Source organism: Tupaia chinensis, unplaced genomic scaffold, assembly GCF_000334495.1.
Source record: "Tupaia chinensis unplaced genomic scaffold, TupChi_1.0 Scaffold139677_1, whole genome shotgun sequence".
Classification (NCBI taxonomy): domain Eukaryota; kingdom Metazoa; phylum Chordata; class Mammalia; order Scandentia; family Tupaiidae; genus Tupaia; species Tupaia belangeri.
The window spans coordinates 1,416,011-1,442,014 of NW_006199558.1; the positions used below are offsets into that span (position 1 = coordinate 1,416,011).

The 26,004-nt window shown below is 33.7% G+C and overlaps 1 protein-coding gene across 1 annotated transcript; it reads left to right on the forward strand.

Moving 5' to 3' along the window:
* Positions 1–1,271: 1,271 nt before the first annotated feature.
* TMEM106B (transmembrane protein 106B) lies at positions 1,272–24,719 on the forward strand. The gene is made up of 7 exons (XM_006162060.3): positions 1,272–1,492; positions 5,384–5,447; positions 11,481–11,640; positions 15,727–15,867; positions 16,403–16,452; positions 17,184–17,237; positions 19,191–24,719. Exons 1-7 carry the CDS (start codon positions 1,273–1,275, stop codon positions 19,327–19,329), a joined length of 828 nt encoding a protein of 275 aa, XP_006162122.1. The 5' UTR covers position 1,272; the 3' UTR covers positions 19,330–24,719.
* The last annotated feature ends 1,285 nt before the right edge of the window (positions 24,720–26,004 follow it).

Consider the following 26,004-nt stretch of genomic DNA (forward strand, 5'->3'; position numbering starts at 1 on the left):
GCAGAGTTCATTTTTGTATGAATACTAGTATCAATTACATATGCTTATTTGTCTTTTAAATTTATATATAATTTCCCCCACATGTTATTCTGATACTGTTATTCTAAAATTTGGAATGTTATGTTCAAATTTGCTTGCTTTGTATTGGTAAATTACATTTAATATTTTTAAATATTAACTTCATTGTTTTAATTATGCCAGCTATCAAATTAAAGAAAAATCTGCATGGTTTGGAGTTTTTGAGGGTTGTTGTTGCAAATGTCTAAATATTTAATCAAGAGATCTAAGGATGGAAGTGAGGATGGGAAGGATTGTGGGCTTATCACAAAGGGGTGTGCATTTAAAGGCTACAAAGTATTAACTTGAAATTATCCAATGATACACCTAAAATTTAGTTACTGTTTTTCCAAAGCAACTTTTTGCTTTTAGTGCAACTGGCTTAAAGGTAGAATAAATTTTTAAGTCTGAGAAAAAAGAAATCTGTATGTTTCTTTTCAGAGAGTCCTCAGAAGGTACAGACATTTGTTAAATATCAATGTTGTTTGGGGGCCCAGTCTCATCAAAAACATGATAAAATGTTATTTCATAATATTTTGTCAGAAAACTACTTTTAGACTCTAGTAAACGGCTCCTTTATTACAGAAATTATTGTGATTGTATACTTTCTAACCCAAAAAGTAGTTCAAACACTCTCTTCAAGTTTGTTCCAAATTGATGGTTCATTGGAAAAGTCATGATGCATTTTTGCATGGAAAAACACAGAAAAAAATGTCATGACTTTTCCAATGACCCAATAATTAGATTACTATAGATATCCTCTAGAGTCTTAACAATAAATATTCCATAGGATTCTTGAATGTATGCTTTTCCTGAAGTACATTGTAAGATTTTTCTTTTTCTTTAGACATGGGAAAGTCTCTTTCTCATTTGCCTTTGCATTCGAATAAAGAAGATGCTTATGATGGAATCACATCAACTGAAAATATGAGAAATGGATTAGTTAATAATGAAGTCCATAATGAAGATGGGAGAAATGGAGATGTTTCTCAGTTTCCATATGTGGAATTTACAGGAAGAGATAGCGTCACTTGCCCCACTTGTCAAGGAACAGGGCATGGAAAAACACAGAAAAAAATGTCATGACTTTTCCAATGACCCAATAATTAGATTACTATAGATATCCTCTAGAGTCTTAACAATAAATATTCCATAGGATTCTTGAATGTATGCTTTTCCTGAAGTACATTGTAAGATTTTTCTTTTTCTTTAGACATGGGAAAGTCTCTTTCTCATTTGCCTTTGCATTCGAATAAAGAAGATGCTTATGATGGAATCACATCAACTGAAAATATGAGAAATGGATTAGTTAATAATGAAGTCCATAATGAAGATGGGAGAAATGGAGATGTTTCTCAGTTTCCATATGTGGAATTTACAGGAAGAGATAGCGTCACTTGCCCCACTTGTCAAGGAACAGGAAGAATTCCCAGGGGTATGTGTTGTTGCATAGTTTTTCCATTAAAGAATGATGTTATCAAACCCATTGGTCTAAAAAATTTTTAAAAAACCTGTTTTAAAAGACTCTTAGAATTGAAGTTAAAGATTCTTATCAGTATTCTTTGGTCAAAAACACTCAAACATAGAAATGCTATTTATGGTTCCTAGAAAAACAACTTACTACTCAAGTCTGTTTTCTTTACTGCCCTGTTGCTGCAGAAGCGCATGCTGAAAACTTTTATTTGGTACCTATAGAGATCATATCACAGTCACTATGTGACATTGGATGTTAGAAGCAACTTAAGTAATTTGACAATATATTTTTAGCTCATTATCTAAAGAATAATAAGCTATCATGCCCTAATTTATTATTTTTTAAAAACAAAAACAGAAAACTCCATAAAGAGCGATGGTATGTAAAGATGAACTAAAAGAAAACAATAGTTCATGGAATATCACAGGGACATCAGAACGAAATAATCCCCTGTGTGCCATTTATAGGCTACTTTAATGGCAGTGGCATAAGTAGAAATAATAAAGATACCTCATGCTGTTTTCAGTCTCTCCATAAAAGTTGATCTGTGACCTTGGCGAGACCCTGATGGAAAAAGTGATAATATAAAATAAACCAGAGTCTCTGAGAACTGCTTTGGGTTGGAGTTGGCCCTTGACTATAATGGTTTTATTTTTGCAAGAATAGTAGCTTTTGAAATCATAGAATTGTAGTTGAAAGGATTAATGCACCAAGTTTAACAACAACAACAAATATTACTATTTTAGCAGACTGGTTATATTTTTTAAATATGGCTTACCAGCTTTTTGACAGCCAGGTTGGAATATACAAAGTAAGAAATCAAGAATGACTCCAGGGACCAGCAGATGGTACAGTGGTTATGTCACTGGACTCATAATAGGCCAAATGTGGTTTGAATCCCTGACCCAGAGGCTTGAAACTCATGCCAGGTATGTGGCATGCATACCCAAAATCCCAAGAAGATAATAGAGGAGAAGGAATTACAGCATGGCCATCTCCCCTCAGGGATGATTTCTCAATTTCTGTCTCTGTCTCTCTGGCGAGCATATGTGCCGTATGACAAAAATCTCTTAAAAGAAAAGAATGATTCCAAACTTTTTTTCATTTGACTAAATGAAAGAATAGAGTGGCAATTTATTGAAGTGGAGAAAAGATTTGAGTTTGCGTGTGTGTGTGTGTGTGTGTGTGTGTGTGTATGCCAGAGGAAAGCTCAGGAGCTCAATTTTAGACATGAATGTTCTGAGATGCCTATTTGACATTGATGTAGATATGTTTGTCAGGCAGTTTATTATAAGGGTCTAGAATTCAAATATGAGCATAACCTGGAATCATCAATATGTTGATGATACATTGAGCTGGATGAGAGCACTGAGGTCTTCAGTATAGATAAAAAAAAGAGACCCCAGCACTCAGCCTGGGATACTGCAGCATGTTGAAGCCAGTGACATAAGAGAGAATTAGCAAAGGACATTGAAAAATAGTAGCTCGAGTAGGAAACAGAAATCCTTGTGTCTAGGGTCTTAAAAGGTAAGTGAAGAAAGTGTGTTATGGTAAGAGTTATCACCTGTTAGATACTACTGATAGAGCAATAATATGAGGAATGAGAACTGATCATTAGATTTGGTTATGTGAAAGAACACTTTTGGTCATTTGCAAAAGTATGTGTAGCATGAGGCTAGCAGGTCACAGTGTAGAGGTTAAGGATGCTGGACTCCCACACAGCCAACTGTGGTTCAAGTCCTGGACCTGGTGGCTTGCTTTCTCACTTTTCCTCTCTCTGTCCTTCTCTGGTCAAATTAAAATAAATGAATTAATAAATACAGTTAAATAATAAATTTATATATATATATGTGTGTGTGTGTGTGTAGCGTGTAGAGTGGGATGAAGAACGCATAGAGGAGTGAAGTTATATAAAGAAAAAATAGCCTTTTAGAGGAGTTTTGCTGTATAGAAAAGGAGAGAAAATAGGTGGTAACTAGGGGGTTTTGAAATCAGAAGAGGGATTTTTAATTATTTATATATATAATGATTACACGTCTTTGTAGGGTACAGAATGGTCTTTAAAAGCATGTATACAGTGTATAATAAACAAATTGAGGCTAAAACATACTCATTACCTTCAACATTTAGTATTACATTATGGTGTGAACATTTAAAACCTGCTCTACTGGTTATTCTGGAGAAATGCCCTAAATTGTCTATAATGTTCTTTCGTGTGAAATACAGTGCTAAAGAAACATCAATTAAAAAATCAGACAACAAAAAGTCTCATGAATTAAGGAGGGTGGATTTTTGAAAACAAAGAAAATCTGAACATCCAGTGAAAGAAGAATTTCCAGAGAGAACTGTGGGAAATAGGAGTTTCTACTCTGAAAAGATCTGTGTTATCATTGGTCAGGTTAGAGATAGGTAAAATTACACATTTCAATGGCTCATTAGGAAGAGAGAAAACTTTTACTCACACACTGTGAGTTCTTGTAAGCCCATAGTACTGTGCTGTGCTTTAAAAAAATAAGTCCTCAAAAAAGCAAAAACAAGACAAAAATGTAAAGAGATATTTAAATGAGAAGACATAGTAAAGTCAGTGATTTGGCAGTTTATCAGTTTTACTACATGCTTGATTTTAACCTTCTTTAAATTCATTTCAAAGAAAGACTCAGCTATTTGTAACATTTTGGACTTTTCCTATTACCTAGTTTTGTACAGTGAGTAATGGTTATAACAAATCTATAAATCAGGAACCAGCAGTTAGCGTAATGGCTATGTCGCTGGACTCCCACATAGTCGACCGCGGTTCACGTCCCGGACCCGGTGGCTTAAAACTCAATGCCAGGCGCATGTTTGTGCGAGCCCACGATCCCAAGAGGAGAATGGAGGAGAAGGGTTGCAGCGTGACCATCCCCCCTGGGGGGTGATTTCTTGCTTTCTGTCTCTGTGTCTCTCTCTGTCTGTCTGGCGAGTGTACACGCCCTATAGCGAAAACCTCTCCAAGAAAAAAAAAATCTATAAATTGAAACCTACAAAGATAATTGTCTGTCAAATAAGTGGTGAATTGGTACTTAAACCTGCTTGTGTATAGAATAGTTGAATTCTCATTTTTAGCCTTTTAGTTAGGAAATTTAATCCTGACATTCAGTGTTATTATTGAAATGTGTGGACTTATCCTTTTTTCAGTTGTTTTGTGTTCTCTTCTATGTATCTCCCTTTAATTTTCCTGGTGTAGCATTCCTTAAGTATTTCCAGAAGAGCTAGTTAAGGTTTAGCAAATTCTTTCAGCATTTTAAATGTGTCTTCCCATTCTTTCCTTGCCTTCATTGTTTTAGTTGAGAGGTCTGATATTAGTCTAATGGGGTAACTTTTTTAAGTAACTTCATATTTCTCTCTTGCCATTTTTTGAATATTATCTTAGTTTTGGTTTTCTAGGGAGACAGTATAAAAACTGTAGTTACAAAGATTTCAGGACAGGGAAATAGCACTGGGTTTCTTCTGCTGTCCTTTAGATAAACAGTCATAGTCAATGGAAAATTGTGGAGTTGAAGGAAGGCCTGGTAAATTTAGATCATCTGATAAAGCTGGAAACTTTTAGATGTTTTTTAGAGTGGAATAAAAAGTAATGAAGTCCTCATTTATGTTATTTTTAAATAGCTAGACATTTAGGTATAAAAAAACTAGCATCTGCTCTAGAACTTAACGTCTATATAATTTTTGAAGACTTTGACAGCAATTTACTAAGGGAATGAGTTGAGAATAAAGTAGTATTCTGGTCTTTCCAAACAAGATTGTGATAGGAAGCTACCATATTGTTAACTAATCATGTTAATAAATTTTGCTTCTTACTTATTTCACTTTTAGGGCAAGAAAACCAACTGGTGGCATTGATTCCATATAGTGACCAGAGATTAAGGCCAAGGAGAACGTAAGTGATTATAAAAGAAGAGCAGTCTTTTTTTCTTTTATTTGCATTTTTTTCTCTTCAAATTATTTATAAATACTTATTCTAGTTAAAATTAGTAAAAGGAAAAGTACTACCCAGTTATTAGATTATGCCATTATACATTTGTTATTATTAAAAAAATACACAAAAGAATTCCCAGTTAGGGTATCATCTTAAAAGCAACTTGGTGTACGAATCTTCTCTAGTTAGTGAAATTGACACATCTAGAATAGCAGTAGGACACACTCACACACATACACATGACACACATACACATATTTTCATCACAAATGTGTGATGATGTGCTAATCAATCCCAGATTAGCAATGGGTATTCAGGGCCAACTAGTGGTGTGGTTGTTGGATCCCACATGGCTGACTATGTGGTTCGAGTCTTATATGTAGGGCTTAGAAAACACTTTAGACACACCTGAGTATATGCCCCAAATCCCAAGGGGTTGGTGGGAGAGAAAGAACTAGAGTATGGCCACCACCCTGGTGGGGGGCTCTCTAACCTCCCTATTACCATCTCTCTCCACCAAGTGCACCTACCCTATATAAAATAAAATAAAAAATTATGTTCAAACCATGATGACTGCAGGAACCTCACATGCTTATCAGCTGCATGAAGGTTATGAAAGGAAACTAACAGGGCGTTCCTAAGGGTCCTAAGGCCCTATACACAAAACAAATAATCTGTCTCAGAAGAAAAGGATCCCACTCAGAAGACTCCTAGCAAATACCTCTGAAAGTAACCTAAATGGGAAGTCTACGTGCTTTACTTTCGAGAGAACACAAAAAGAGATCCATCTAAGAGGTTTTGAGAAGATAAAAGGAACTAGACCATCATAAACACCTAAATAACTCAACAAATGTCTTGCAAAAGAACTGATACACATCTTAAGGAAAAAAGCTATTGGGATAGAATTTAATTTACACAGGACCAGAATCAATATTAAAGGGGAGAAAAGGTTCAAATAACAGGGAAATAATCTCAGAACTATAGAGTTTAATATACTTAGAGGCTATTGGAGATCTGAGTTATGAAGTTAGGAAAGCAACACTGGCCCATCCCCATCACCCAAAATGGAATCTTTTCTTAAATACAGAAACTTGGGATAGTCCATGGCATAGTGGTTAAGGCAGCTATATCCCACATGGCTAACTGTACTCTTTGAGTCCTCATCCTGGTGGCTTGAGAAGCACACTGGGCATGTGTGCATGCATACCCAAAATACCAAAAGGAGGGAGAAATGGAGGAGAAGGGATTGTAGTGGGACCATTTCCCATAAGGGCCACTTTCTCACTTCCTCCTCTCTCTCTTTTTCTCTCTGTTTCTCTCTCTGCTAAATGCATGTATACTCTGACAAAAATTTTTTTAAAAACTATAAAACTCTTCTCAATTAAACATAAGTAACAGGAAGGGATTACAACTGAACATATGCAGATTTTTTTTAAAAAAAGAAAAGTAAAGCAAAATGTTGACAAATGATAAAAGCATATCAGAAAAGCAGATGGAAACATTAACAATATTATAAAATATTCTTAATGAAATCCAGAAAACTGCAGAAGCTATGACAAAAGAGCATAAGTCAGAAATTGAAAAGCTCAGAAATAAGAAAACTGAACAATAGGAAAATGTGAAAAAAGATTCTAGAGACCCCTGGGGGAAAATTAGGGAAAAAAATGTAAGCAAAAGTGGAAGAAAAACTGTAAATAGATCCCATGAAAAGTACAGTAAAAGAAATAGAGGATAAATTGGAGGAAATACACACACACATTAATGAAAATAATATGAGATAAAATTACACATAGAAGACAAAGGAAGTTGAACATGCGTGAAATTAGAGCCCCCAATGAAGAAAATAAAAAGAGTAGAACTAAATAAATACTAAACATTTAATTCAGGAATATTTCCCCGAAGTAAAAGATGTAAACCTATGTATTGAAAAGACACATACCTCGTGTCTGTACTTGGAAGGTTAAATAAATACAGAATTCCTTTGAACACTCAGTCAAAAGGATCAATTAATTTATGAGACAGAAAGTTAGATTGGCATGGCACTTACCCATAATTCATCAAACAAATAAGCAGTAGAACAAAATATTTAGCAATCATGGAAATAAATGAGCCAAATATTTTATAAACAGTCTTAACCTTTAGTATAAAATGTGTGGACAGATGTGAATAATGTAAGAAATTTGAAGTGATTCTTGGGAAAATTTCAAACTGCGATTTAAAATCCAGAAGTGATTTTAAAAAAAAAAGAAAAAGAATAATCAATAAGACAGTATAAAGATGAGAACCAAATGAAAGCAAAACCTTAATTGAAAATTGCAACAAAATCTCAGTCAAAATCAGGATTCAAATGGAAAGCAGTTATCTACAAATTACAACACAGAAGCGCAGTATTCTTTCTCCATATAGAGCTTCAAATTCTGAGAAGAAAAAGGCCAACTTCTAAATCATGAAAGAATAGGAGCTGTGAACAGCTGGTTCACTAAAAAATTCACAACAAAGAAATGCAAGTGACCTTTAAGTATATGAAAATATGTTCAGTCTGCTCATAAACAACATGCATGTTTAAACTACAGTGAAATACTATTCCTATCAGCAAAAATCCTTAATTTAACAGCATATTTTGTTAGCAGTGCTGAGTGAAAACAAGCATACTCATGCCTTGCTATGAAGGGAAATGTGGCATTATCTAGCAAAATTACATATGCATTTACTCTTTGGGTCAGGAACTGTACTTTGACAATTTTATTCTAAAGATCATTGTCAAATGTTATAAATGACATTGGAAAATTAGATTCCCTCATAGTTAGAGAATTTGGAAAAGAAAACAGGTAAGCAAGTGAGATGTGTGAACTTCCGAACCCTGTACTTTATTTTTTATTTATTTTTATAGAATATAAAAAATTAAAGGGACCAGTAGATGGTGTAATGGTTACATCACTGTCCTCCCATATAGTCAACTGCAGTTTGAGTCCTGGACCCAGAGGCCTAAAACTCACACTGGGCGCATGTGTATGTGAGCCCAAAATCCCGAGAGAAGAATGGAGAAGGGATTGAGGCATGGCCATCACCCTGGGGGAGGTGATTTCTCATTTCTGTCTGTTGTCTCTCTGGTGAGTGCAAATGCCCTATAGCAAAAAAACGCTCTTTAATTAATTAATTAATTAACTGAAAATTGAAACAAATCTAAATATTTCAAATTGGTAACATAAATAACTGAAATAATTGCTTCATGTGACTTTAAAACATTGAATTTTAACTATCTATGTCTAGTAAGATGTGCTCTAAATGACAAAGAGAACCGCAATATTTTTTTTAATTTAGTTTGCTATAGGTTATATGTGCTCACAGGTGAGAGAGAGAGCAAAAGAGAAAAAGGGAAAATGAGAAATCACCCTCAAGATGGCCATGTAGTAATCTCTTTTCCTCTCAGGATTTTGGGCACACGTGCCCACGCGTGTACACACACACACACACACGTCCAGTGTGATTTTCAGGCCACTCAGTCCAGGACTCAAACTGCAGTTGGCTATGTAGGCTCCAGTGCCTTAATCTCTTGCTGGTCACCTACTGACCCCAAAGTGGAAACTTTTAAAGGATAAAATGAGAGTTTTTGAGTGAATAGATTATAAGCAAACGATGAAAAAAGTGACATCCAAGACAGGGAAAAAAATTTTTTTAAAAGAATCCTATGGACTTTTAGCAGAGGTATATAAGTTGGAGAGATCAGGAAATATTAAAGATTCGTAAAACTAGTTAGAGGGTAATCTTGAAAACATGAAGTTTTCCTTTATGGAGAATGAAAAGAAAGAAATAAATGAAAAGGTACATTTTAGGAGAATTAGAAGAGCAACAAAGGTATGTAAGTTTGTCTTTGTCTTATACCTGCATAACATTATCTCTCCTTGATTTTAAGAAACATTATAATAACATCTTTAAGCAGAATTTACTGAAACAATATTATAAAAACTGATTACGTAAATGCTTTTGGATAAGGAGACTCAAAGTATTGATTGTAATTGATGAGACTGATAATGAGCTGTGTGGTTTTGTCATTATTTTTAAGAGCTTCACAGGTGATTCTGATAGGAGTCACATAATGGCAAAACCATGTGAAAATTCCACTTCAATTAATTCACAAGGCAGTCTTGAAACCTACATTTGTATAAAGCTCCGAAATCTGGTTTGGAATCATTACAATAAATGTCCTATTTCACATCACATTCCCAGTCTCCAAAAAGGCGAATTCATCTTTTAAGAACAGTATTTTAACACTTAATAGATTTGGATTCAACCTTACAATGTTTTTATTATGTGAAAATTTGCTAACATTAAAACATTTTCTTTCTGGTGTAATACATAGTGGATAAATATAAATTGAAAATGCCTTCTCTGAATTTATTTTTTATTTATTTTTATAGAATATAAAAAATTAAAGGGACCAGTAGATGGTGTAATGGTTACATCACTGTCCTCCCATATAGTCAACTGCAGTTTGAGTCCTGGACCCAGAGGCCTAAAACTCACACTGGGCGCATGTGTATGTGAGCCCAAAATCCCGAGAGAAGAATGGAGAAGGGATTGAGGCATGGCCATCACCCTGGGGGAGGTGATTTCTCATTTCTGTCTGTTGTCTCTCTGGTGAGTGCAAATGCCCTATAGCAAAAAAACGCTCTTTAATTAATTAATTAATTAACTGAAAATTGAAACAAATCTAAATATTTCAAATTGGTAACATAAATAACTGAAATAATTGCTTCATGTGACTTTAAAACATTGAATTTTAACTATCTATGTCTAGTAAGATGTGCTCTAAATGACAAAGAGAACCGCAATATTTTTTTTAATTTAGTTTGCTATAGGTTATATGTGCTCACAGGTGAGAGAGAGAGCAAAAGAGAAAAAGGGAAAATGAGAAATCACCCTCAAGATGGCCATGTAGTAATCTCTTTTCCTCTCAGGATTTTGGGCACACGTGCCCACGCGTGTACACACACACACACACACGTCCAGTGTGATTTTCAGGCCACTCAGTCCAGGACTCAAACTGCAGTTGGCTATGTAGGCTCCAGTGCCTTAATCTCTTGCTGGTCACCTACTGACCCCAAAGTGGAAACTTTTAAAGGATAAAATGAGAGTTTTTGAGTGAATAGATTATAAGCAAACGATGAAAAAAGTGACATCCAAGACAGGGAAAAAAATTTTTTTAAAAGAATCCTATGGACTTTTAGCAGAGGTATATAAGTTGGAGAGATCAGGAAATATTAAAGATTCGTAAAACTAGTTAGAGGGTAATCTTGAAAACATGAAGTTTTCCTTTATGGAGAATGAAAAGAAAGAAATAAATGAAAAGGTACATTTTAGGAGAATTAGAAGAGCAACAAAGGTATGTAAGTTTGTCTTTGTCTTATACCTGCATAACATTATCTCTCCTTGATTTTAAGAAACATTATAATAACATCTTTAAGCAGAATTTACTGAAACAATATTATAAAAACTGATTACATAAATGCTTTTGGATAAGGAGACTCAAAGTATTGATTGTAATTGATGAGACTGATAATGAGCTGTGTGGTTTTGTCATTATTTTTAAGAGCTTCACAGGTGATTCTGATAGGAGTCACATAATGGCAAAACCATGTGAAAATTCCACTTCAATTAATTCACAAGGCAGTCTTGAAACCTACATTTGTATAAAGCTCCGAAATCTGGTTTGGAATCATTACAATAAATGTCCTATTTCACATCACATTCCCAGTCTCCAAAAAGGCGAATTCATCTTTTAAGAACAGTATTTTAACACTTAATAGATTTGGATTCAACCTTACAATGTTTTTATTATGTGAAAATTTGCTAACATTAAAACATTTTCTTTCTGGTGTAATACATAGTGGATAAATATAAATTGAAAATGCCTTCTCTGAATGTTGCGTTATGTAACTTTTGGTTGCACATATATTTAAATACATCCCCTTTTTTTTTTTTTTTTTTTTTCAGAAAGCTGTATGTGATGGCTTCTGTGTTTGTCTGTCTGCTCCTTTCTGGATTGGCTGTATTTTTCCTTTTCCCTCGCTCTATCGATGTGAAGTACATTGGCGTAAAATCAGCATATGTCAGTTATGATGTTCAAAAGCATACAATATATTTAAATATCACAGTAAGTACGAATTTATATTAAAGATGTTTGACTTTATCCTGTTATCCACCACCTTTGTCCCTGATAAGAGGATATTTGTTAAATGTGACACCAGTTAGTCTGTTTGCTATATGTCTTTTCGGAATTGACCTTCTCTACGATTTCTAGTTTGGCTGAAAATGGCAAATTAGAAATACATACTGGAAATCGTGTGTATAAGGAATTATTTACTATTTGAAGATTTCTTTAGGAGGGTAAAAAAATTAATGACTGGCAAAGAAAACAAGTATTATAATCAATTTACTTTTTAATATTTATTACTTTGGGGCCAGTAGGTGGCCAGCAAGAGATTAAGGCACTGGATCCCACATAGCCAACTCTTATTGGGCTGTTAGCACAGTTAATTCAGGCCAGCCTGTGACGTGATGTTAAGGCATCTGGATCCCACATGACCAGTCACACTGTTCAAAGTTTGGACCTGGCACCTTGAGAGAAACACTGGATGTGCCCAAAATTCTAAAAGGAGGGAGAAATGGAGGAGAAGGGTTTGTGGGGTGACCCTGTCACAAGGTCACTTTTTTCACTTTCCCTCTCTCTCGTCCAGTGTGCATGTACGTCCTTTGGCAAACTAAAAGAATAAGAAGATTGAAGTTATAAATGGAACATTTTCATTTCCTTATATTTTGTAAAGTACGATCTTTACCATGTGTAACAGAGCATTCCTTTATTGTGTTTAAAGATGAAGTTTATAAGTGACTGATTTCTCTGTTGTAAACTAGCCCATGTGATAATGTCCTGAGTTTCCCATGACATTGTTTTTCAGAAGGACTATGCTACTTCCCCACTCCTGAAAACAAACAAAAACCTCATAGAAGGTCTTCCACTTGTTTTACATGTTAACAATTTTAAAAAAGCATCATTTCCAACCCATTGTGATAGAGCAGGGGAAGATATAAATATATTGATCGTGCCATTGGTAGAGGCTGTGTGCCCTGAGGTGTATGTGTGTGGCGGTGATCTGTTTGGAAACGTGATACTGGACTTGGTTTTCCTTGCAGAAGTGGTTGGTATAGTTCAGGTTGGGGTGGAGTTATCTATGGTGATGGGTGAGAGGAGAGAATCTTGGAAGAAGGGAATGATATGTTAAACTGAAATTGCTACTAATTACAGAAAAAGAAAAAAAAGAAAGAGCTCGCTCCCATTCATCATTTTCTCTCATTGCTTACTGTCAAAAACTGTCTACCTGAGGCTTTCTTTTTTAAAGCTCTGTGGAAACATACATGTATGCATTATTCATTCGTAACACAATAATAATCAGAAGTAGTTTCATATGAACAGAAAATAATTGTTGAATATTTTCCCACTTCAGCAGCCCCATGGAACAGAGAACGTATTTTCCTTTTTGTATGGCATTGAAACAGTGGCCAGATTTTTTTGACCAACATCCAAAACCTGTTTTAGTATCAAATACTATGAATATGTAATAATAAATAATTAAAAAGTGACATTTCTTTTTAAATACCAAAAAGAGTATATTTAAATGTGAGCATCATACTTTATTTAAAATAATTATATAGGAATTCCTTCATTTTGGAATACTGCCACTTAATTAAATCAAGAAATTATTTTAAAATAATCATGTTGGAATTTCCACATTTTAGAATTCTATCACTTAAGTAAATTTTTTGAAATTTTTTTTTTTCCTATAGGGGATATGCACTCTCCAGGAAGACAGAGAGAGACAGACAGAAAGCAAGAAATCACCCCCCAGGGGGATGGCCATGCTGCAGTCCCTTCTTCATTCCCTACCTGGGATTTTAGGCACACATGCACAGCATGATTTTCAAGCCTCCAGGTCCAGGCCTTGAACCAGTGTCAGCCATGTGGGAGTACAGTGCCTTAACCACCACGCTACCTGCTGGCCCAATTCCTTTAATATTCTAATGAAAGTTATAGACATGTCAGAAAAGATACTAATGTGATTATCTATACGCAAAACAAGATTCTTCTGAATCCCATCTTTAGACTGCTTCAGAATTATCTGTTCACTTCACATTAACAAACAAATTAACATTGTGTATAGAAATGAAATTGACATCAATGTTAAGAGCCAAATAAAGAAAACGTTTATGAATTTTGATAAAAGTTATTTCTACTGTTAGGACATTTAAAGTTTTTTCTTGACATTTATAACTATGATCATTTAAATGAATTTATGAATGTGTTCATACTATTGCTGATGTCTAGCACTTCTTTTACCAAGACCATATTCTCTTCTTTCCACTCATACCATATTGCTTATTTATATATATTTCTCCAAATTTATATTAGCTTATATATAGTCATACTCCATATAATGACATTTTTAGACATTTTATTGCCTCTTATTTCTTATATTCTTTTTTATTTTCATTGATTGTTTTTTAAAGAACTCTGAGATAGTTGTTGTGAATTATAAATCAGAAACTGTCTCCAGCCGTTACTTAAGTTTAGAGTGATACAACTAAAAATCTGTCCAAACAAACATACTTGAATCTATCCCATTCTCCCCAGTGACTTGTATATGTTCTATATATGTATATATATATATCCCTACTAGTATATGTTAAAATGCCAGTTTACTTTAAATAAAAATGTTTTAACTACCGTCTAACATTCTAAATGGTCATCATTCTATTTAATAGAATAATAAATAGCTTACTAGTATGATTTGTAGAGATATATAAAGAACTATTAGAATTTAAGTGAATTTCAAAATTATTTTTATCGATGGGCCAGCAGGTGGTGTGGTGGTTAAGGCACCAGATCCACATGGGCTAGTTAAGGGACTAGCCCACAGTCCCAGACCCAGACCCAGCAGCTTGAAAAACACACCAGGCACGTATGTATGCATACCCAGAATCCTGAAAGGAGAAGGGATTGTGGCATGGCCATCCCCTGAGGGGGGGTGATTGTTCACTTTCCCTGTCTCTGTGTCTCTGGCAAGTGCACATACTCTATCACATATACCTTTAAAAATTATTTTATTGAACTTTTGCTAATTAAAATAAATACATTTTCTTTTTTCTATCAGTATTATTTATTATTTATATGTTCCATCATTATAATTTGGGTAGGATTGCCATTTTGATTATATTAATTCTCCCAATCCAGGAACATGGGATGTCTTCCCACTTTTTTGTGTCCTTTTTGATTTCTTTTTTTAATATTTTCAGTTTTCCTTATACAGGTCTCTAACTTTCTTGGTTAGTTTTATTCCTAGGTATCATATTTTTTTGTGGCTATGGTAAATGGGATTACTTTCTTCAGTTCTGTCTCTGTTTGCTTGTTGTTTGTATGTAGAAATGCTAAAGATCTTAAGTTACTTTTCTATCCTGCCACTTTACTGTATGCATTTATTACTTCGAGAAGTTTCTTCATGAATACTATTGGGTCTTCTGTGTATACAATCATGTCATCTGCAAACAGAGATAATTTCAGCTCTTCTTTCCCTTTTGGAGTGCCTTTTATTTCATTCCCTTCTCTGATTGCATTGACTAGAACTTCCAGTACTATGTTAAATAGGAGTGGAGAAAGTGGCAGCCTTGTCTTGTACCATTCAGTATAATGTTACCTATAGGTTTTTCGTATGTGCTGAGAAACAATCTTTCTATGCCGATTTTACTGAGAGTCTTCATGAAGGATGTTGTATTTCGTAAAATGCTTTTTCTGCATCGATTGAAATTATCATGTGGTTTTTATTTTCCTTTCGGTTAATATGGTGTATTACATTTATGGTTTTGTGTTTGTTGAACCACCCTTACATCCATGGAATAAAGCCTACCTGGTTTCTAATATTTTTCTGTATCTCTGCAGTATACATTTACTGATCTATTTTGTGTGGGGGAATGTAATATCGGCATATTATATTCATAGTGCTCATGCACAAAACCAAGTAATCTGCTCATTTAATATTCTTTGATGTTTTTGGTAGTAATTTTCTTCCTTCTAATGAATAAAGCATAGCCATATCTGAAGTCATTTTTGTTTATGTCTTTATTAATTTTGAGTATACATTTATATGAATATTTTCAAATAATGTGTACATTTTATGAATTTCTTTTACAGAATACACTAAATATAACGAACAATAACTATTACTCTGTTGAAGTCGAAAACATCACTGCTCAAGTTCAGTTTTCAAAAACAGTTATTGGAAAAGCTCGCCTAAACAACATAACCAATATTGGTCCACTTGATATGAAACAAGTAAGCCTTAGTCATGAAATACTTAGCAAGTGTTCATTGAGTCTCAACTCTATATATAATATAAATTCAGGCATGTGGGGATTGCTTCAAAAATTTGATTTTGAGGGACTAGCAGATGGCATAATGGTTGTCACTAGACTCCCACATAGTCAACCACTGTTTGAGTCCTGGACCCTGCAGCTTAAAACTCATGCTGGGCATGGGTGCATGTGTGCCCAAAATCCCAAGAGGAGAATGGAGGAGAAGGGATTGCAACGTGGCCATCCCCTATGAGGGGTGGTCTTTCTCTTTCTGTCTTTCTCTGTCTCTCCATCAAGTGCATGCACCCTATAACAAAAATCTCTCTCAGAGAAAATAAAATAACTTGATTCTGAAATGTGTCCCACATATGTATTAGAAGAAATCTTAGAATCAAGCTTACATAAAGAGAGATGGTTATAACTTGTTGAAATTATGAAGTGTATCTGAAATATTTGATTTAGCTGAAATATTTTATTCTATTTTCTATTCATTTTTTTCTTTTTTTGTTTTTCAGATTGATTACACAGTTCCTACTGTTATAGCAGAGGAAATGAGTTATATGTAGTAAGTTCTGATTTATAACAACTATTATTAAATAATAAAGTGGAATAAAATATAAAGAAGTTTTTTTCTTTTTAATGTCTATAATCTTACCAGTCAGAAAGGACACATTTTGGAATATACCTTCTGGCCCATAATCATCTCTCTTCTTCCTTTCTCAGTATACTTAACATTTACGTACATATATCTATTCACAGAAAATTTGACTTTTAATTTTTTATATTTTTATAATTAAGATGATTTGTACTGTGTTATTTTATTGTTAGATACTATATTATATGAAACAAATTCTTATACAAATTCATGTATTTGTTGATGTTTTAGTATAGGAGAACTAAAAATGCTAATAATGTATAATACTCTGGTTTGAAATTCTAAAGTTCTTAAATGCTAAATTCTAAACAAAAATATAATGTTTTATTAGTCTTTCATATAAACATGGATATAGTATTTCTAGGTAAACTGACTGGTTACTAAAATTTCAAAAGGTGAGCAAAATTTCTAAGTAGTGTGTAGACCATATTAACTCTATAGCTGCAGTGGTATGAAAGCATATAAATGTTTAGAATAAGAAGTCATGAATATGGCAATCATTATTTGATATATAGAAAATGTTCAACCAATAAATGTTTGTTTATTGTAATTTTCATAGTGTACCTATTAAACTTTAACGTGAGAATTTAAAATTTATATTGTAATACTTGTATTTATTCATATATTAATTTCTTTTACAGTGACTTCTGTACATTGATATCCATCAAAGTGCATAACATAGTACTCATGATGCAGTAAGTCGGAATTATTTTTAAAAATATTTCTTGTTGAGATTTTAGATTTATAACATTGGCTGATAGTGTACACCACATCTTTCCTACAAGTGACATCTCAATTGGGTGTTAAGTCTTACAAAAATGCTGTGAAGTCAAATAAATATTATCCCTTGGGGCCAGTAGGTGGTGTGGTGGTTAAGGACGCTGGACTCCCACATGACCGACCACGGTTCCAGTCCAGGACCTGGTGACTTGCTTTCTCATTTTCGCTCTCTCTCTCTCTCTCTCTTTCTGGTGAGTGCATGTCCCTCTCTTGTGAAATTAATATAAATGAATAGATAAATAAAGTTAAATAATTATAGAAAAAAATTTTTAAAAATAAGAAAACAGTTAAATATTATCCCATTTTACACTTTAGGAAATGGTTGCACAGAAAAGTATTGAAGGGATACCTGGCGGTTAAATAGTGAATTGGGGCATAACAAGCTAGAAAAATAGCAGAGGTTGGGATAGAGACTACTGAGCCCAGCATCCAATTCCTTCCTATGTTGGGAAATAATCATTAACTGTAATGAGGAGAAGAAATGTTTCTGATTTATAACTGGAATATTATCTAAGCCTATAAAATATTGTTTATTTATTTGGTATTTTGTCCATTAGCTGACATTGGATTTACCCTTTTCCTATGATGAGAGAAATGTATGATTATTTTTAAGCATGTAATGAACTTTTTATATTTTTAACTTAAGAAATTTTTTTAAAAAACTTACTGTGTATAATTATTTGGATAGGACTTGCACAGCTACTAGCATTTTTGTAAAGAATTATTTAATTTTATTATTATTAATACTTTAATTTGACTAGAGAGAGACAGAGAGAAAAAGGAAAAGTGAGAAAGCAAGCTGCCAAGTCCAGCACTTGACCCGCAGTCACCCATGTGGGAGTCAAGCACCTTCACCACCATGCCACCTCCACTACTAGCATTCTTGTTTTGTTAGGGAAGTACTTAAGAGTCCTTGCCTAAAGTGTTAAGCTATCTTTAAACAAATAATTTCACCTTTGAGAAACTTGTATTATTATCACTATAGACAATTTTTAAGGGGTCCGCAGGTACGTAGCGGTTAAGGCACTTGACTTCCACATGACTTGACTGTGGTTTGAGTCCTGGACCTGACAGCTTGAAAGTCATGCCATCACATGTTTGTGTGTGCCTAAAATCCCAGGAGGAATAAGGAGGAGAAAACTTTTTTTTATTTCAATTTCTTTTATACATTCAATCACATGTCACTTAGCTTGCAAAGTGAATGTTCCAACATGTATACATTTTTCACCAATCCAGTTGAAAATATTATACACATTATCTTCAATACATAATAACCCATTTTTTTGTCCCATTATGCTTTGCCTCTCTATTTTTCTTCTTAACGTCCTTCCTCAGACTCTCCTCCTTTACCTACCCTCTTCCCACACCGTACCTGGTATTTATAACCATTTTCTGTGTCTCTATATCCTCCAGTCATTCAGTTTTGGCTATTGAATGTGGACAGTCGTATTTATTAAGTAGAGACATACAATTTCTCTCCTTCGTAGCCTGGCTTGTTTCACTCAGCAGTAAATCTTCCATATCCATCCACTTTCTTTCAAAAGTCAGGCTCGTCTTGTTTTTATATGGACGAGTAGTATTCCATAGAGTATATAGCCACAGTTTTTCAATCCATTCTTCTGTATGTGGGCATTTGGATTGGTTCCATGTCTTAGCAATTGTGAATAACGCCGCATTGATTCTTCTGTCCTTTGGGTAGATACCAAGGAGTGGGATTGCTGGATCACATGGTAGTTCTATGTGTAGATCTTTGAGGAATCTCCATATTGTTCTCCATAGTGGCTGGACTAATTTACAATCCTACCAGCAGTGTAGAGAAAACTTTTAATATAACAATTAAACCCTTCTTCTCATTCTTTTATTTTTAGAGTTACTGTGACAACAACATACTTTGGCCACTCTGAACAGATATCCCAAGAGAGATACCAGTATGTCGACTGTGGAAGGAACACCACCTATCAGTTGGGGCAGTCCGAATATCTCAATGTACTTCAGCCACAACAGTAAAAACTAAAGTAGATGCATCTGGAGAAGAAACCTATTGATATTTTTTGAACTCTTAAAAGAGGAACTGCTTCCAAATAGGTGATCTTAAATTGAGCAATCCTAAAGTTTGCACTACTGTTTTAATAGTACAGTTAAAAGTAGGTGGACTTGCACTTATTGCAGCTCTTTAACCCTGTGTTAATGATATATTTGTCCCAGGATCTTTTATTTGAATATAAACTTACTGACATCCACCTCTCCCCAAAGGGAAAACAGACTTCCCAGTAGTATAGTAAATAATTATTTAACAGTCATAGCTGTAATCACTACTGAAATCATAATTTTGGTGACAAACATACTTTGAGAAACTTCATTTCTGAATGTTTTTATAGGAAATTATTGAGAGCCTATTATTCATGGAAGACTTTTCAAGAATAACCTTTTTTTCTTTTTTATAAATTTCATTGTTACATTGTATTGTTTCAACTAACAATATTTTAGCTTTTAGCTAAATGTTTGTAGCTCATTTGTTGAAATTCTATTCATTTGCATGTTTTTGAGTCTTATTTCAAGCTAGTGATTGCATAACACTTACCAAAATAATCTTTGCAGAATTCTGTACCTAAAATTTGTAAAAGTCACTAAATAATGTGTTCCACATGTCTTTCTATATTATTAATAGTGATAGTTTCATGAAATTTTTATGTGACATTCAAACATAGTCATTTAATGTATAATATTGTAAATAAACTGCATGGCTTTTATACAGCTTTAATAAATGTCAAATAAAGTGGTACAGATTCAAAATCAAAGCAAGTTGCTCATCTAAATAAAATAGGAAAAAATTTCAGAAATCTATAGAATGTGAATAGGTTCCAATTATATTTTGGATCTGGCATAAAAAAGATTTAAAATAAAATATGATATTCCACTTTTATGTTGCTTTTCGTACTAAAGAATGGTGTAGACACTTTTGACATTATTATGTACTCAGTTGTTCATATTAGGAATGTATTAGAGAAGGAAGTTATCTCATTAATAGCAGTTATTCAGGAAATCTTGCCATTAAATGATGGTGGCTATATTAAAATAAAATCTGTATTAAGGTTCTAAAATTTCATTGCTTTGCACATGACATAAATATGGTGCCTCTAGAAGGTACATTTTTAAAGTTTTCTACTTTTTGTTTTAATTTTACTTAGAATATTAGATTGTCAGAAAAGTCACAATGTATTTTTCTATGTAAAAAACGCATCATGACTTTACTGACAACCTAGTTTCCAAGTATAAACGGTTGACTTCTTCACTTTGCTGTTCTATATTTTCAATACTATTTTTTATTTGATCTTTTTCATTTTCACTTACCATGTTCTGAGTTCCTTTTAAATACATACCACTAAACATAGGAACTGAGTATGATACCAAAAAAGTAAGTGGGTTGAGGTTAATTTCTTCTATTCCTTAGTGACAGAAATCAGGTTTCCCTTCCTTACCCTCAAGTGCCTAACTTAAGTCTGAAATAGCTTCTTTACCATTCTGACTCTCTCAACTATAAAATAAACTTTTTAAAATTATTTAATTTTGCTTTTGAACCTTAACTTTCATTTTTTCCTAATTTTCCTGGGTGAACATTATAAATGATGAACTGTGCTTTTTTTCCCCCCTTGTTTTACCACTTAGCCTTTCCTTAATCCATTTCTGACTAAGCCACCCTTATTGTTAAACCCAAACCACCCCCTTTGAAGTCATTATTGACTCTCTAATCTAGCCCAGTTTTTTATCTTGGTTTCTTTTCTATTAAGTTTTCTGACTGCTCCCACTCTCCCTGTAACTGCACACTTCTCTTAACATTGATTATGTTCATGTTTTTCAAATCATCCTCATTTCATTTTTCATCATTCCCTCATGTTGACAGGACCTGTTGTCTGTATATGACCTATATTTCCTTTTGCTTCAAAATTTCTAAAATACCATGACTTCAAAAGTCACTAATACCTTCAGTAGGATTTTGAAGTCTGTTTTTCTATACTTGAGCAGTCACTTATCTAATTGCACCTCTCGTGATGAAATAGAGAAAGGGTATTTTAATAACGACATGTCACATCAAGAAATGGTATTCTTTCTGTTTTGATCCCAATTCTGTTCTCTTACTTCAGAATTGCTATTTGTTTCTTCAAAATCATGTTTCAGCTATGCCTCATACAAAAATCAATCCTTATTTATCTTTTTGGTTTGTGTCTTTTAACTTTGAAAAATTGCATAGTGTAAATTAATCAGACTTTTCTGTTGTTTTGTAGATCTTTTTACTTAAAAATAAATAATATTTCCTAGATAGGCAAGGAGGTAGAGGAAAACATTTGCTTTTAGTGACTTAATTTTGAATCTCTTTTCTTAACTTTTAAATTAAGACCTTTTATTAGATCTAGTTTCAGTGAAGTTGGAGTCAGAAAAAAAATATAAAAAAGAAGCTAGTAGGAGAAAAGTAGATTGCTTATGACTACTTTCAGAGGAAGGTCAATATTGGGTTGTTGGGAAAGTCATGATACAATTTTGCATAGAAAAGCAGAAAAATATGTCATGACTTTCCTGATGATATAATAATTGCCATAGTAAGCCTGCTTACAAAACAGGCTATATATATTGGTAAAACTACAAAAAATTAATTCAGGTGAAGCAGACATATAGCCATAAAAAAAAAAAAAAAAAAAAGAAATCTGGAAAGAATGAAGGTAGCTTTTAGCTTTTCGTAGGTCAAAGTCCAGTGTGGTTGGTTTCCCACATGATTCAATAGGCATCGGTAAGTTTTTTTCAGCTGCTCTCAGACCTTGTCCAGAAGACATGGTTAAATTGTCACACCATTTTTTTCCTTGACATTTCATCACTTTCTCTCAAATTACACTCTGGTAGATTGGTCATTTTTACCAAATCCAATACTGTAACAAGCCTCTGTGTTGTTTTGTATATGGCCCTTTCACAGCTCTTTCATTTGTTGTTCTTACCTAAGTTTGCACAGTCCTACCAGTCAGACAAAGGAGGGTGACAGGATCTTCAATCTTTATGAGAGGGAAGAGAGGCATGGAGAAGTTAAGGGACTTGCTACAGGTAATACATGCAGTAAATAGTTGAGTTGAAGTTTGTCTCTCATAACTGTGCTCTATCATTTAAAATATCCATTGGAAAACCCTGCTGATTCAAGTCTGTATGCTTAAAAATTATAAGAATTATTCACATAGTTGATAATCAAAACAATACCAATGAACTAAGATTTGGGTAGCTGTAAGTAGATATTGAAATACCTTTTAAATGGAGAATGAATATTTTACAGCATAATCTGTACTTCATCTTATGGTTGATATTTGGTACTCTGGCCCAACCTCTGTGGCACACTAGTAACACTAGGGCCCTGCAGTGCCGAAAGCAGTCGGGGATTGCCACTTAGATCTCAGGTGAGCCTGGAAATACACCCAGGTGTGCATGCAGATACCCACATCCTAAAGAGCTGGAGGACTGGGGAAGGAGACTTGTGGCATGACGAGATCCTGTCAAGAGTACTTTCTAGCTTGCCTCCTCATGCACACAAATGCTTTTACCATCGTAAAAAGAAAAAAATTACTGTGCTTTGATCATTCCAATAAATAAGACTGATGTATTGTCAAGAGTAAATTATTTATCAGTAAGAGGCAGTGTGTTGAGATTTGAAATAAAAGCAGTAGAAAAACCTTAAATACCAGGTAAATTGCTTGAAAGTACTAAATGAACATCTTTACTACAGTATATAACATTTCAATGACTACTTTTATTTGTGTGCAGTTTTTCTATGCCTTTGCTTGTTTAGACCAATGAGGTAATTATTTGCTCTTTAAAAACGATCCTGACAAAGTTTCACTCATCTCTGATCTTCCGATTTATAGATTGAAAATGACCCAGTGTATTGTTGAAATAGGTAGGAAGTGACTGTCAGAACACAAAAGTAACATATTACGAGACTTGAAGCTTTAGCTTAGTGAGTCCTTTGTGGTTCTTAGCCTTACTGTCACAGTGTTGTTCTGGGTATTAAATTGGAGGACATGTCCCCAGGTCTCTCCCACTCCCATTTCATTTGTTTCCTTTTTAAAATTCTTGAAACAAACAGTTCTCTATATAATGACTATGTTATTCAAGAAAATAGTTTCAGTTAGGTACTTTTTAAAAGATGTAAATTTTTTTAAAGATGTAAATTTTTAAATTTACAAATAACCTAACAATCTACTTAGATAAGCAATATGAACTGAATTCCGAGTTACTTGTTAAGCAGAGGTTATGTACCAAATGTCATCAGGTAATGATTTTTAGCCTACAACATCTGGAAATAGCAACTACTTAGCTCAAGTACATATAAGAGAAATTAGTTTTGTTTCTTCCTCTTTTGTAAAATCAGATTTTAAATGAGATGTTTATCTTAAACTATTTTAAGGAAAAAAATACTATGTTTAAGATGGTGGGGTAAAAAAGACGGTTAAATATTATTTCTTTAAAAAATTATTTTCACATTGAAACAATCTATTTGTGATGTGTTTTGATCAAAAATATATATGTCCACATCTCCTTATTTCAAAGTAAAAATTTTCACTTGTCAGCTGGAATTTCTGATTGGAACATTTGTATATTTTGTGCTTAAAATACAGATTTCACAATGGAACATCAAAATTTATCCTTAGATAAAACCAAGTGAAATAAAGTCACTCTAGAGGTAAAAATGGCAGTTTCCATTTTTTGAAACTGATTTGATATGTTTATAGGTCTTTTTGCACATGCTTAGCACAGGCTCTAAGTTGAAGAAGAGAGTATGGTCTGTATTTAACTCTAAAAATGTTCCGTAACATATTTACCAAGTCTATGGCAAGTTTTTCATAGCTAAATTTAACTCTTCTAGAAGGAATTTCTTGCCTTCTGTTTAATTACATTAATTGAAATGTGTTTAAGAGAAATGTTTTCAGCATATTTTGTATACTAAAAAAGGATTCGTATTGGGCCAATGGCCAAAAGGTAATATTACTACTGTGTAGACTGTTACAGTTCAAATTATTCCACTTCCCCCAGAGTTTTAGAAACTAGAAATCTGGGAGATGCTGTATCAGCTGTTGTTGGGTGATTTTAAGTGTTCTAAGTACTCTTCATCTTCTACTGATTGTGTGAGATGGGACAAATACCAAGTTTTAAGAATGTGTTTATGTAATGGTTGGTTTTAGGCATAAAATATCAACAAGCCAAGCCTTGTGTATTTTGTCTTATATTTTCTTTTAGAACTAAAATATTTCTGAAAATGATTTGAAATACTCATTTGACCTTCTTGGTCAGAAACTTGAATGGTAACATTACTAGACGCTGACCCTTCCTTCTAATTACAGAATAAAGAATAATATAAAATGTGAGCATATGTTTAAGCACTTACTTTTTGTTTATATTATGCAGTGGCCTCATCATGACATACTTTTATTAGATTTATAAATTGAACAGTTCTGTAATTGTAACTGTTATTGCTGTTCATGTAACAAAACATGCTTAAGATAGTAGCAAATGAACAAAAATGTCCCAGAATGTTATTTCTTAAATTCCCTTGTAACTGGTACTCTTGTAATTGTGTATGACAAAATAAAAGTTTAAAACTTTTAGCATGAAAAATAACATTGGTATCCATCAAGTATCTCACTTATGCTAATGAGATGCCCGCAAGAGAAATAAACCAGTGTAGGTATTGAAAGTCCTCTAGCTTTAAGTCCTTATCATCCTTACCTGAACCCCACCGTCATCTGCGATGTCTCTTTCATCCACTTTCCTTCTAATAGGCTATCAAATTCTGTCAGGTCTGTGTCTGTAATACCTCTGGATTCTCTCATTCTTGAAATCTCTGTTGTTCTTACTCCTATTTCTTTACTGGGAAAAAAAAAAAAATGTTCTCAGTCTTTTATTCCAGTATTGAGAATCTTGCTACATGAATACAGCCTATGTTTATCGTCTTACCTCTTTCTTAAACCCAGGATTTCCCGTGCAGGTACAGGGTCACAGAGCATGCCACACCCCCACTGCTGGCCCTCGTTTATTCTTACTACTGCCCTCTGTGTCCAAGCCAAATTGAGAGGTGTGCAGTTGCTTGAAAATAGTTCTTTCCTGTATTCTTTTCCTCATTCTGATCTTTTCCTTAGAAAACTATTTGAGCATTTTTTTAATCCCCTAATTTTACCTTTTTGAATGCCCAGCAATTATTTCATCATTTCTCCTTGTCTCCTTCCACACTTACCAAATATTTGTTGATTCTTTAAAGAATTATTTATTTAATTTTATTTATTCATTCATTTACTTTTATGTATCCAGTGAGAGAAAGAGAGAAGGAAAGTGAGAAAATAAGCCACTAGGTCATGACTTGAACCATGGTCTGCCATGTGGGAGTATCCAGCGCCTTAACCACCATGCCACCTGCTGGTCCCCTGAATGTATATTTTTTAAAGGAATTGACAACGCGAAGATTTTTTTAATTCAAAACTTTTAAATTTGAACTGAGCTTAAATCTTGTTTTGTTTTAATCAACACTTGTTTAAGTTTATCAGCTTAGAGTTCATGTTTTACTACTTTTAAAATCTTGAATCAAGTAGCATGATCAGGACTTCGATGGAGAATATAGGGAAAAATAATTTAAAAATAAAGATGTGGGGACCAGCA